The 14935-nt window shown below is 34.3% G+C and overlaps 1 protein-coding gene across 1 annotated transcript in view; it reads right to left on the bottom strand.

The window, feature by feature from the left end:
* The window catches only part of SYCP2 (synaptonemal complex protein 2), a 122871-nt gene that overhangs the window by 25459 nt on the left and 82477 nt on the right, over positions 1 to 14935 (bottom strand). The window contains exons 24-29 of the mRNA XM_027850368.1: positions 9860 to 9896; positions 7033 to 7106; positions 6877 to 6934; positions 5187 to 5242; positions 4740 to 4797; positions 1340 to 1514 (exon numbers count right to left, since the gene is read on the bottom strand). Coding sequence (XP_027706169.1) covers positions 1340 to 1514; positions 4740 to 4797; positions 5187 to 5242; positions 6877 to 6934; positions 7033 to 7106; positions 9860 to 9896 — 458 coding nt within the window. The remainder of the gene's footprint in view (positions 1 to 1339; positions 1515 to 4739; positions 4798 to 5186; positions 5243 to 6876; positions 6935 to 7032; positions 7107 to 9859; positions 9897 to 14935) is intronic.

Here is a 14935-nt window from a genome sequence, read left to right as displayed (position 1 = left end):
TGGGAAGACTCCAAATATGGGTCCAAGTAAGGTCAAAGCAAATCATCATAAATATATTAATTTTTTCAATGACATTAAGCCATGAATACCATATTCTAAGGTGTGAATTAGCCACACTTCACAATAATAACAATGAAATTTCTGAAGATCAGAATATCAGATGTATAAAGTAAATGGAACAAAATGCTTCTTGGAGGAAACACATTATAAAGTAAATAAATCTGAAATCCATCATTCATTTGGATGACAGATAACAGGCTCCAGCAGTACACATGAAAGAGGGAAAGTAAAACTAGGAACATAATACACAGCTTTTTATAGCACTGTCTCAATCAATGGACATGCATTTGGAAAACCAAATTAGAGCAAAGACTTTAATATTAACCATGGAGTTAAGTGATCATTAATATATTTCAAAATGTCATTTTATGTGCTTTGTTCTCAAAGTTATCCTAAAGCAGGAGTTCTTAACCTTTTTTTGTGTGTCATGAACCTCCTTTCACTTTTCAGAATGCTTTTAAAAATTGAAGGAAATGTTAAATTTCAGTTAGAGAGGTTAGAAAAAAATAAAGATGTAATTTTTTCCCATTCATGTTCACAGATCCTCTGATAAAATCTATCCATAAACAGACCCCTTTTCTAAAGGGTGTATGAGTTGCTGTGTTTTGGTTCTAATTCTGTTCCCATAGTCTATTTCTGCACCACTACACACTTGAAAGATATTTTGAATGATGGCATTTATGTAGGGGGAGGGCAGATGAGTCCTGCAATATAGGACCTATCATCCTTCATATAACTTCCCAGAGGCAAAAAAAAAAAAAAAAAAAAAAAAAAATTAAGGTCCAATCAGGTAAGTGGTTTAGGATTGGGAACATAAATCAAGCAGTGAGATTGTAAAGGACCTTTAAAAAAATACAAAAGAAAGAAAAGATGAAAACTGCTATACTGGGTATCCCAAAAGTCTTACTGCAGTTTTAAGTTTTAGTAGCCAATCCCAGAAAGTTTCTGGGGAGAAAACTTCTACAATGCAAATAAGTAACTTATCTGAAACTTAGAGATTTAAAGGTTGCCTGGAGGCATTGAGAAGATAAGTGACTTGACAGAAGTACACAGCAAGTTTGTATCAAAGTCTACACTTAGCCTAAATAGTTCTAACTGTAAGGTTGTCTATCTACTATGGGGTACTGCCTCTCATAATAAGCCATGGCATGAAATAAAATAAAAAGCAACATTTGGAAAATATACATTTTTTCAAATACCTTAGATAAAATAAGTTTTAGGTGATAAAATAACATATAATAAAAAAACCAGATATTTTCTCAAATAAGTAATTTCTTACTTGATTTCCTATTTTTAGGTTTCTTCACTTTTTTATTTCTGCTATAATCTACCAGCTGAGGTTTGGTTTTTTTGTTTGATCCTCTTAGCCAGCTAATATCAGTCTTGCTGTCATCACCTCTATGATCTGTGTCTGTGTCACTAAAGAGGTGCTTCTTCTTGTGATTTTTTCTAGTCTAAAAAATAAAGGAATGTTTATAATAGATAATTATTTTGCATGAACCATATTAAGAAGTAAGCACTAAATGTAGTATAAGCTAATGAACAGAATTAAACTTGGAAATATACACTGGTAAAATAGTTCTCACTGTTCGGTAAAGCACTGGATAATTTTATTACTAAGCTTGCATGTATATCTAACTGAATTAGTACTAAACAAACTAGCAGAATTAGCTACTTTGATGTTTTGGTAGATCTGTCAACTCATCAATATGGGTACTCCTCTAATGGTGTAGATCATAATTATACCTCATTTAGTGTGACAATTATCTATGTCTTCCATTAGGGGTCCACCCAATATGTTGGATGTTTTTCTCTATATGCCTGGAAATTGTGTAGGTACCAAATGAAAAGATAGGCTTATCAGTTTACCTTACTGTTACTACATAAACGTGATTGGCCCACTTGCTGTTCTGGTCACATATTTCCTTCACAACATATTTTATGGAGATTCTCTAGCACAGTTCTTGATTAATAATATGCTACAGCCAACTTATGTCCATCATGTGTTTCTTCACTGCCCTTTCAATGATTTAAAACTTTAATTCTTTGAAAACTGTTGTATTCTATCATTTGCTGCTATATAGCATCACTGAAAGAATAGTGGTATAAAAAAGATGGGTTTATGTTTAGGGGAAAAACTTGTATGATGTAATTACCAAAAAGCAATCTAGCCTGCTCTCTTAATTTCCATTCAATCCCAGACCCCAACACTATTCATTTGTATTGTCTCTGCAAGGTAAATGTATTTAACAACTTCTCCAAAGGCTGTTCATACAACTATATACCATAGGGTGTCAACAAGAGACATTTTTTATTCACTTAGCTTTTCCTATGTAGATATTATTTTAAATTCTTTTAAATGATAACAATTCTTTTAAGTGATAACATTTCACTTAGGAAACTTTGTAAAATCCTGGGATTTGGTGCAATTAGCAAAATGTTGGACACAAACAAGAACCTCTGGAAGACTTCCCCATAAATAGGAAATTCATTTTTCATTTGCACTCCATGCTGAGCATCCTCATCTTGGGCCTTTTTTCCTTCTCCCTCTGTACTATTACTCTTGAGGATCGTATCAATTCTGATGGGTTCAATTATTATCTCCACACTCATGATTCTAAAATCTACTTATCTAGCTCTCATCTCTCTCCTGAACTCCAGACTTGCATCACCAAATGCCTATTGGACTTCTCAAATTAAATGTCCTTTAGACATCTTAAACTCAACGTGCTCAAAACTGAATTCATTCTCTTTCCTCCCCAAATCCTCCCCTTTTCCAAACTTCCCTATTATTGTCAAGCATACCACCATCCTCCTAGTCATAAAGGCTCACCACCTTGGTGTCATCTTTAACTCACTGTCTTATCCCCACATGTCTAATCTGTTGCTAGGTCCTATCGTTTCTTCCTTTACCTCTCATATACACTCCTCTCCTCTGCCACTGGTGCAGGCTCTCATCCTTTCAGGCCTGGACTATTTTAACAACTTTCTGGTTGGTCTCCTTACCTCAAGTCTCTTCTCCACTCCAGTCCATTCTCTATTCAGCTGCCCAAGTTATCTTCCCTAAAGGACAGGTCTGACCATATCACCCCACCTCCATTCCATAAACTCCAATGTCTTTATATTTCCTTCAGGATCAAATATAAAATCAACTAGATTTTAAAGTTCTTTAATACTTGGTCCCTTCCTACATAGTCTTCTTATACTTACTTTCCAATACATGTCCAGTGAGACTGGCTTCTGATGCTCCCTATACAACATAATGCATGTCTAAGCATTTTCACTTAGAAAACTGGCTGCTCCCAACACCTACAACATTCTCTCCTCCTCTTCTCTGTCTCCTGGCTTCCCTGACTTCCTCCATGGCTCAGCTGAAATTCCATCCTCTATAAGAAGCCTTCTGATCTGACTTAATGCTAGTGCCTTCCCTTTGTCAATTATTTCTAATTTATCCTGTACACACACACACACACACACACACACACACACACACGTTCTTTGCACATAGTTGTTGGCATGTTATCTTCCCCAGTAGACTATGATCTTCTTGAGAGCAGAAACAATGTATTTCTTTGCTTTTCTGTATATCCTCACTGCTTAGCATAATGCTTAGCACGTAGCAGGCCCTTAATAAATACTTGTTGGCTGTGGGTCTCAATAGTAGTAAACCTTTGGAAAGTATGTTTCCCTCTTGTATGTTTCATTTGATATTTATAATTAGGTCATTAAACAAAGTTATCTTGTTAATAAGTATCTTAGAAGTTGCTCATCAGAGACACTTAAGTTGCTATTATTGCTGTCACTGTTGTTTTTAAAGGCTGGGTCTCCTTATATCACTCAGGGTAGATGTTCTGGGGCTACTTACAGGCTCATTCCCATTACTGAAGGGCATGGGAGCTTTGCGATCCACTGTTTCCAACTTGGGCTGGTGTGCCTCTCCTTAGACAACCTGGCGGTCCCTATGCTTGTGTTCAGCATTTTAATTGCTAGAGAATTGACAATCTATGGCAGCTCAAAACTCAAGATCCACCAACTTCAGCCTCATCAGCAGCAGGGATTATAGACATGCTGGACTATGATTGTATAGGGATACTTTGTTAGAGGAGAACCTTTATGGAAGCATCTCACCTTGCTCAAATATTTTTTTCTGGGCAACAAAAACAAAAGTATCTTCTATTCTTGAAAACTTTTTGCTAATTATGAGACTGTAAAGATGTGATGTATAGAATATTGTTTGCAAAAACCTGTCTGTTCCCTTTTAATATTTTCATCAAGGATGCCTATAGTTAAATATCACAATTCAAATACATAGATTTATTAAGTTTTTCTATGAATTGTTCATTTTGAAGATCAACCAATTAACTGTAAAACTGTTATAATTTAAAAAAATAAAAAAGCAAAAATAAATCTTATTTCAAGCTGTATTCATATGAAATATCAAACATATAAAGCTGAAATTCCAGTCAACAAAACTATCCAGAGAACTTATCTCTATAATTTAAATTGCTTACAACAGGAAAAGTCACAAAAGGAGTAGGGCTAGCCATGAAAAATTATAATTACATATTCTATAGTTTATGTTTCTCTATGACTTCTTTTTTAAGAATAGAAAAACGGTAATTCTGAATGTAAAAAATAGCTTTAAACAGAATTATAAGAGTTATGATTAAGAATCTTACTTTTTTATCTTTCTCTTTCAGAGAAGCTTCACTTCCATCATGACTCCTTAAACCTAACCTTAAACAAATAAATGTTAACTTTAAAATATATTTATGTTTATTATACAGAGGCAATAAAGAGTAAAAGGACGCCAAGAAACATGGCTATTCTGAATTAGTTATATGATCACAAATAGATCACTTAAAACTTCAACTTCCCAATCTGTAAAATCAAGGTTGGAACCATTTCATCTCTAAGGGTCCCTTTTTGACTCGAAGATTTGATGATTTAGTTCTTGCATTTAACTATTATGAAAACAACCATTTAAATGAGTCATTTTAAAAGCATCACGTTTGTTTTTATGTATTATATGTCATCAGAGTAACATAATACAAAATGAGACAGGGAAAGATAGTAATTGATTACAATAGATCATATTAAAATACACATTTAATCAAAACACTTACAACTTTTTTGAATTAGCTACAGAAGTTCCTTTGATAGTAGTCTGAAATTCCTCTGTCTACAGTATGAAAAAGAAGTAAACTACATAGTTATTTCAGAGATCAAAGTGGTATAAGAAACATTTAAAGTGTATGTAGAGCTAATTATTATCAATCAGTCATATAGTTAGGTCATGATAAAATCATTTATGAAAATTTAATCACAATTATAAAGAATTACAATAACAAATATGTACATTTTTTCACTTTCAAGAACAGAATTATCATTGCAACTTTAAAATGAGACTCAGAAAATTAAAGAATGAAATAAGGAATTTAGGATCATCAATAATCTCTTCTATATTTATATAAAAAATGTCAGATAACTATATAGAAAAACAGCTTAGCAATATAGGAAGTTTTGTGTATGCTAGTTTTATTATAATAGAGATACTTATATTGATTACATGATTACCATATAGCTGTATTTAAGGTGTAGGCCTCTCTTATGAGATTCTGGCCTATACCTCAAATAAAACAACAGGACATCTCCCCTATATATCCTAATTGAATCTCAAATTCAATATATCAAAAGCTGAGTTTATTGTTTTTCTGCCGAAGTCTGCTCCTCTTTCTGACTTGACTACTCTGACAACTGGGACTACTTTAGCATTATCTTGGGCATTTTGTCTCTCTCCCATGTCATATTCAATTAGTTAACAAGTCCTATTAATTCTATGTCTGCAATATTTCTCACATTCACCTATTTTTCTCTATTCCTCATATTATAACCTCAGTATAGGCTCTAATTACCAACACTCTTCTAACAAGACCTCTCATACCCACCCTTTCCTCCCTTCAATCTATCCTTCATATTATATGCAGATAGATGAATCTTTCTCATAAATAAATCTTGTCCTGTTATTCTTCAGTGGCTCCCTATTACTTATAATGCAGCTCCATTCAAAGTCCTCTACAATCTGATTCTACTCTACCTTCCCAATCTTATCACATATTGTCCCCTTCTATGCACTGCACTATGGGCAACTAAACAACTTTGCCAATATAGTGCTGGGCCTGGAGTCAGGAAGACCTGAGTTCAAATCTGGCCTCAGACACTTACTAGCTGTGTGACCCTGGGCAAGTCACTTAACCTCTTCTTGCTTTAATCCACTGGAGAAGGAAATGGCAAACCACTCAAATATCTTGGCCCAGCGATAGTATGGTCTACAGGGTGACAAAGAGTCAGACACAACTGAACAACAACAAATGCACTGTACATTCCAAACAAACTGAACTATCACCTATCCCCTAAACTTGCCCTGTATTTTCCCACCTCCCATCATTTGCTCAGACTTTTTTACTGTGCTCAGAATGTCTTCCATTCCCTTCCTGAACTTTTGTACCCCTACCCATCTTTTAAAGACCAAGCCAAATACCACATCCTGTAGGAAGCCATCCACAATCCCCCCACTTAATAAACACTGCCCTCTCAGGCCTCACATAGTACTTTGTTTTAAATCTTGCTAATGCACTTAACATGCATCTTTGTGTCTTATACCTCACTTATATACTATTCATACATGAATGAATTTTAAACTCCATAAGAGCAAGGACTGTGTCTTATTCAAACTTTAAATGTCCATAATATATTTTCATTAACGTGGACTGAACTGAGGGGAAAAAAAGGTTAATCAAATTGAATTAATCTTACACCAAGTCTTATGGTAGGGTCATCACCTCCATTCAAGTTAAAATTATAAACATCATTCCTGTTGAAATAAGAAAAAAATAGTTGATGCTGAAAATACTATATTAATATAGTTACTCTAAGCAGTAAACACAAAATGTCTAGGAAAAAATTACTTACAAAGCACATTCAGAAGTCATATTAACAGAAGTAGTCCTCTTCCATTGTTTAGAATTTTTAATTGGGACTTTTTCCTATATGCAAAAAAGAGCATTTTTTAAAAATTACTAGATAATGATATTGATTACATGATTATTGCATGCTTACTCAAACCTGGTCCTCTCCTTTGAGATCCAGACTCACATTTCAAACAACCTACAGGAAATCTCCACTGGACGTCCCAAGAGTACCTCAAATTTGCTATATCTAAAAGTTTAGCTTATTGTCTTTCCCCCTAAATTTGGCTCTGCTTTCCAACTTCATTACTCTCATCAGTGGTACAATGCTGGTTTTATCCTAGACTCTTCTTCCCTCTTCGCTGTCAGTCATATTAAATCAACAAGGATTTATTAAGCACTTACTACACTTACTATGTACTAGACACTGAACCAAGTTCTGAGGATATAAAGTAAGGCAAAAGAGCCCCTGCCCTCAAGGACCTCATATTCCAATAGGGAAAACAACATGCAAACAACTATGTACAAACAAGATGGAAAAGTGGTAAAGTGAAGGTAATCTTAAAAGGCTGAAAAAGGGTTCTTGTAGATGACAGATTTTGAACTGATTCTTTAAAGAAATCAAGGAAGCCATGAGGTAGAGAAGAGGAGAAAGAGCATTATTGGTATTGGGGCCAGCCAGTTGAAAATTCATGGAGTTTGGAGATGGAGAGTGTCTTTTGTGAGGAACAATAAGGAAGCCAGCATCACTGGATCAGAGAGTACATGGAGGTGAGCAAAGTATAAAATGACTGGAAAGGTAGGAAGGATCAGATTTTAAAGGGTTTTAGAATTCAGAGGATTTTATATTTGATCCTACAGGAAATACGGAGCCACTGGAGTTTACTAGATGGGGGGTGAGGGTGGGAGAGAGTAATACGGTCAACTCTGCACTCCAGGAAGATCACTTGGGTGTCTGAGTAGAGCAAAGAATGGAGTAGGGAAGCAATCTGAGGCAAGACCAACCAGAAAACTATTGCAATAGTCCAGGCCTGAAATGATGAGCCTATATCAGTGTCAGAGGAAAGAAAGGAGTATATATGAAAGATGTGAAAGTAGAAATAATAGGACCTAGCAACAGATTAGATATGTGGGGCGAGTGAGAGCAAATTAAAGATGACACCAAAGTGGTGAACCTTTATGACTGGGAGGATAGTGGTACCCTTGACAATAATAGGGAAGTTTGGAAGGAGGAAGGTTTAGGGAGGAAAGAGAATGAGTTCCGTTTTGAAAATGTTAAGTTTAAGACGTCTAAAGGATATATAATTTAGGAAGTCCAACAGGCATTTGGAGATGTGTGTCTGGAGGTCAGAAGAGAGGTTAGGGCTGGATAAATACCTAGTCAAAGGACTACATTAGTATATCTGATCAAACATGGCCTATTCAAATGAATTTAAACATATATTTTCTCTCGTGCTTCTACTTACATAAGAAATATGGTTCAAATAGTTGAATCAAACTTCAATAAAACATGCTTTAGGTTGCTATTTGACAGTCAATTTGAGTGCTTATACTTTTGTACCAATCAAAAACATTTCAGAACATATATTTTAATTTACTTAATCTATACTTTTTGTTGTGTACCAATAAATGGCCTTTTAACTGACATGGTAACTAATAGTACCTTCTATTCTATAGCCTTTTGTAGTTGGCAATATAATAATATTTCTAAAAATTTTTAAATCAATTTTATTTTATTTTCAGTTCCAGATTCTCTCCCTACCCTCCCCATTGAAAAGGAAAGAAATACAACTTAAAACATACTTTCATATTATTTCACTTGATAATCACGCAAGGTTGGAGGCCAAGCATTATCATCCACATTTTCTAGATTAAGAACATGGACTCAGAAAAAGTAAGAGATTTGCCCAAAGGAATAGCATAAACTCAAACATCCTTCTATTACACTATAGTTTATTATATAATTCCAAAAGAGTAAGGCATTCTATGTTGTCAGTAACCCCATGTGCATTAAAATTTAAATATAAGAAAAGGAAAACAGTGAGTGAAACTAACATATTTCATAATTCTGTTGAGAAGTGAGTTGTAAAAATATCAATGACTAATATTGCTACAGAAAAATATGCTGAAAATTCAGTCAAGTAAATTATAAAAGGCCCACAATTAGAAATATACTCAATTAGATCTAAAATAAAGCATAATTAAGTAGAAGCTTTAAGTAAAAATGAAATAAGAGAATTGTAGTTCTTTAAGAAATCAACCATCATTACTTTATAGAATTACAGTGACAAAAATGTAAGTTATACATATACATATGTAAACTTATACACATATGTGTACATCTGGAACACTGGGTTTTATGTGATCACTTCCACTGATTATTCTTTATTGGATGTAACATTATGGTCAACATGTACTCCTTTTAAAATAAAGGATTGATCCCATTTAATTTCCTTTTTGCAATATGATTGTACTGCTTCTTTTAGGGTAGAAAGAAAAATTTTGCATTTTCTGATATTATAATACTATCAAAGGCATAATGACTGCTACCCTACATTTGTATATAGGATATATTATGTTAATGTATTTGAAAGAAAAAAATTTTCCCTTGAATGTGTAATTCACAAATTTTTGGATGGAAAATAAGTTAATCCTAAGTACATAATTTCATTGGCTATTGAGTTATTCACTTTTTTATACACTGGCTTATAATAACTTAAAAAAGAGAATGTTTGAATCAATCACTAATCTTATATTTGACTATTTTTCTAATAAAATATAATTAAATATATTAAAATAGTCTATCAGTTCTATAACCAAATTAAACCTACCTTGCTGATAAGTAGACCAGGTTTATTTGAATTCTTCCTATTTAAAAAAAAAGTTTTTGTCAAATTAAAACAACACTTGAAAACCAGTACAATAAAGAAATAAAAAATTTTCTTAAAGAAGGTGATGTATAGCTGACTAAGTCTGTGTCTATATAAAATTACAATAAAATTGTTGTACAGTTTGGTTCTTAGATTTGTGTGGTTAAGTTGACTATTAGTGCTTCCAATGAATCATCATCTAGAGATAAACTAGATTTTCTTTTTTGGTCCAGTCCTATGATTTCAGGGGTATAGTGAACTGATCTCTACCTAAGTAGGTTCCTCTGTTCCTGCAACTTAAACTTTTAGGAAATTGCATGGAGGCACCAAGAAGTCAAGTGATTTGCCCTTAATTCTTCCCAAATAAAGTCTAAATACCATATCACAAACTTTTCTGATCTGGATAGATGACTACAAAACCTGAAATAAGAGGTTATGTTTATGTTTTCAATTTAACAATCATTTATAAGGTGTCTTCAGTCATTTTTCAGTGTCTAACTGTGAACTCCTTTGGTATTTCCTTGGCAAGGATACTGGAGTGGTTTGCCACGTCCTTCTTCAGTTCATTTTACAAACTGGTTCATAACAACAACTTATATTATACAATATGATATCAAAATATATGTGACCTGAATATTAAGGATCACATTATAAAAAAACACCAACTAGAAGAACCAGTAAGTTATCTTTGATAGCAATGGTTAGAGGGAGAATTCTTAACCAGTTAAGGGGTAAACGTGTTTATAAAAGAAAAAAAATTTAAATATAAGAAATTTATAAGTTTTTGCATGTACAAAATTAATAGAACTAGAATAAAAAAGGGAAGCTACTAAGGGGAAAAAAAAAAAACTTTTGCAGCAAATATAAAGCCCTCATATCCAAGATCTAGAAATTGATCAATAAAGGAGAGGATTCTGGGAAGATGGTGGAGTAGGTCAGAAAATTTCAAGTTCTCCAGATTTCTCCCATAAACAAGACAAAACAGTGCCTCAAGGCAAATGTAGAGTGGTCAAAATACACAAAAGTTGGGGCAGAACACTGGTCCTCCTGGGACAAACTGGACAAGATCCAAAGAAAAACCCCAGGACTGAGATTTGGTCAATGTGAAGAGTAAACACCTCCAGGCTGGTTCCCCTTAAACAGCAAGCCTGAGCAAGCCTGAGCCTTGAGGTTAGCAGGATTGAGAGGTAGCCTCAGCCACAGGAACTTCTACTTCCTAGACAGCATTGGGAGTCTGTGTATGATCCAGGGAAGATTAAAGGAACCTCTGCCAATAAGGAATGCCAGAGCCAGCTGTACTGCTGAGATGGGGTCCTGGGTGAGAACGAACCAGTAGAGAAGATGAGTACAGAAGCAGTGGGGTGGGGATGTCCTTGGCTGTGGGTATTTACAGGAAGACACAATTCTTGGTTTCAGGTCCAGGCCACAGGAGAGAACTGAAGGAGGATCTGAGGCCAGAGACACCATCTCCTATATCCCAGGACTAGAGATGATTACAAAAAACAAGCTGCTACAAATTTTACCAAAATAAGCCGGCAAAAGAGAAAGAACCCAACCACAGAAAGTTACTATGGGAAGAAAGAAGACCAGGGTTTGTCTTCAGAGGAGGATGCTGAAGGAGTAAAAGGGTCTGCTACCCAAAAGAGTACATTAAATGGTCACCTGGTCAAAAAGAATTCGTAGAACTTAAAAAAGATTTTAAAAATCAAATGAGAGAGATTGAGGAAAAATTAAAGAAAAAATAAGAGCAATCCAAGAAATCCAAGGAAAAAAAAGATTATGAAAAGAAAGTCAATGAATTAGAAAAGGAGATTCAGAATCTTAAGGGAGAAAATAACTCCTTGAAAATTGGAATTGGACAAGAGGAAGCCAGCAAAGTTATAAGAGACCAAGAAATAATAAAACAAAATATAAAGAATGAAAAAACAGAAGAGAATATGAAATATCTCATAAGAAAGACAACTGATCTGGAGACTAGATCAAGAAGAGAAAACATAAGAATAATCGGACTGCCTGAAAGCTACGACCAAAAAAAGAATCTTGACACAATAATACAAAAAAAAAAATTAAAGAAAACTGTCCTGAAGTGTTAGAACAACAGGGGAAAGTAGAAATAGGAAAAAAATCACCAATCATCACCTGAAAGAGATCTTATGAGGAAAAACTACAGGAATATTATAGTCAATTTCCAAAATGCTCAGCTCAAGAAGAAAATATTATGAGCAACAAGAAAAAAACAACTTAAATATGGCAATGCCACAATTAAAATCACACAAGACCTAGCAGTGGTAACACTAAAAGACTGCAAGTCTTGGAACACTATACATTGAAGAGCAAAAGAAATGGGCTTCTGGCAGAAAATAAACCCAGCAAAGTTAAACATAATCCTGAATGAAAAGAAATTGACATTTAATGAATTGTCAGACTTTCAGGATTTTGTTTAAAAAAACAAACAAAAAAACAAAAAAATTTGAACTTAAGAGAAGATCGGACATATAAGATTCAAGAGAAATACAAAGTACATGTTAAAGACTAATTACAAGGGACTCAATGAGGACAGACTATTTACTTTTTTATGAGAAAATGTAAAATGTATATCTAAGATTGTTATTAGTAAATTAGGTAATTCAAAAGAAAGACTGGAGTAGACCTGATAGGATCCTAAAAAATAAAACTGTTTAAGAAAAAGAGTAATTATCTTATACAAATGGAGTGTGAGAAGAACTGACACAAAGGAATTAGATGGGGGAGGATGGCTGGTACTTCTGGAACCCTACTTTCATTGGGAATGGGTTTAAGAGGGAACAATACATACATACATACATACATACATATGTTATATATTATATATTTAGAAGGGTATAAAAGTCTTCTAAATTCAGAAAGAAATAAAAAGCTAAGGGAATAGGAAGGGGGAGGGGATAAGAGAGGGATTTTTAGAGAGGAGGATGAGGGAATAGGATAAATGTGGGTATAGAAGGATGTTTAGGTTAACAGGAATAGGAGGATAAGGGAGGGATCCTAGGAGAGGGGGTAGGTTAAGTAACAGGAGGGCAAGGTAGGGGGTAGAAGTAAAGTAGAAAAGCCAGAAGGGTTAAGAAACAAGAGATACACACAAACATAAAATAAAGATCATGAGTAGAATTACTGGGGAAAAAAACAGGGGTAGTAATCATGATTTCAAACAAAGTTAAAGCTAAAACAGATTTAATCAAAAGAGAAAAACAGGAAAACTACACTACATGTCAGCCATATTAATCAATATTGTTTTAGACTATTCAAAATAACTAGACAGTGTAGGGTTGGAATATTGCTGTGTTGTAGGAAATGATGAGTTGGTGGACTTAGAAAAATACAGAAAGACTCAGACTTATGGGGAGGAAGGGGGCAGGGGAAGAACAAAGTAAAAAGTGCACAGCAGAGAACAAAAGAAAACTTACAAGGAAGCAAAGACACGATGGACAGCTCTGAACACAATGCATAGTATTTATTATATCGGCTTTCTTGAAAAGGAAATTTATTGCATTTTATATACATATTTATATACATATTTTGAATTCTGTTACATTCTGCTATCTATATGGCAACTTTTTTTCCTTTTCTTATTTTGTATTTAAGCTTTAATATTTAAGTTTATAATGTTTCTTTTTCTTATTGTATATTTAAGTTTTTCTATATAAGTTTAAAATAAATTAATTTTAAAAAAAGAAATTGATCAATAAGCATTTAAGTACTTATTTTGTATCAGGTACTGGACTAAATGCTAAGGATGCAAAGGAAAATGAAGTCCCTAATCTTAAAGAGTTTATAATCTAATAGGGGTTAAATAGGCATACACTATACACACACACACACACACACACACACACACACACACACACGTTAACATTTATATGTAACATGTACATATTAAATGAAAAATAATCTCAAAATGCAGGCAAGTAGCTGTGGGGGGAATTGGATAAGACTTTCTACAGAAAGTGGGATTTAACTTGAGTCGTAAGGGAAGATGGAGAAACTAAGAGGTAGACATGAAAGAGAAGAGTATTTCAGCCATGGGGGCCAACTAGTGCAAAGCACTAAGATGAAAGATGAAGTACTTTCCCCTAGAAGAGGAGAGGATTAATTGCCTTCCTCTTCTAGGGGAAAGTACTACCAGTTGTGGAGATCAGGCCACCCATAAAAGGTGGCATTTAATATATATAGGAAACCAACATAAATACACAAGACAAAAAGGCATTTCTCAGTGCATAAGATATTAAAGGACATAAACAGTTCTCAAAAGAATTGCTAACCATTAACAACATATAAAAGACTGTTACAGATCACTAACTAATTTAAGTATAACAGAGTAGAGAACTGATGGAAGAGGCTTGGGAATCTGCTTACAGAAAGGTATTATTGACATAAAACTGGAAGAATCCTGCTGTCCAATTTGGAGCATACTTAAGTTATTCTGTAGCTAGTTCTGATCTGCTATCCACATGATGAAGAGACAGACTATTGATTAGCTGTGTAGCCAGAATGGGGGTGCAAGCAAAATAGTCATCTTGGGTGTGTTTGATCCCTGGCTTTTCCCAAAATGACTGGCAATGAAAAAGAATTAAGCCTGAAGTAGGTGGAGAGGCCACAGACTTTTATCTCTCAAGAAAGCTGCCTAATGATGCTAAGAATAAATGGCTCTGCTATTGCTTTTATTGTGTTCATTCTTTCCTGTTTTTAGGTGAAGGAGACTACAGATGGATGTGATTCTGTGATCTTCTGTAAGTCAGGAGAGTTAGGTACCAGAGAGGTTCAGGAGCCAGGGTTTTATTAGAAGCTCAATGACAAAGTACTGAGCAACATGCTTGCCTCAGTTCAGTGGTATCTGACACTCAAATTTATTCAAATGTTGTGAATTCAGTGAGATAAACATTATGTAGAAACATCATCAAGTCTGAGCCTATTTTTCCCAGGGAGTGGGGTGATATAAAGGAGAATATGTCCCACAGGTGTTGAGGGAGAGGGGGAAAGAGGAATATTTATACTTCTGTTCTT

The sequence above is a fragment of the Vombatus ursinus genome, unplaced genomic scaffold (assembly GCF_900497805.2).
Source record: "Vombatus ursinus unplaced genomic scaffold, bare-nosed wombat genome assembly UNPS02000580.1, whole genome shotgun sequence".
NCBI lineage: Eukaryota > Metazoa > Chordata > Mammalia > Diprotodontia > Vombatidae > Vombatus > Vombatus ursinus.
The sequence above is the reverse complement of the archived record's forward strand: the minus strand, read 5'-3'. Positions and strand labels throughout refer to the sequence as shown.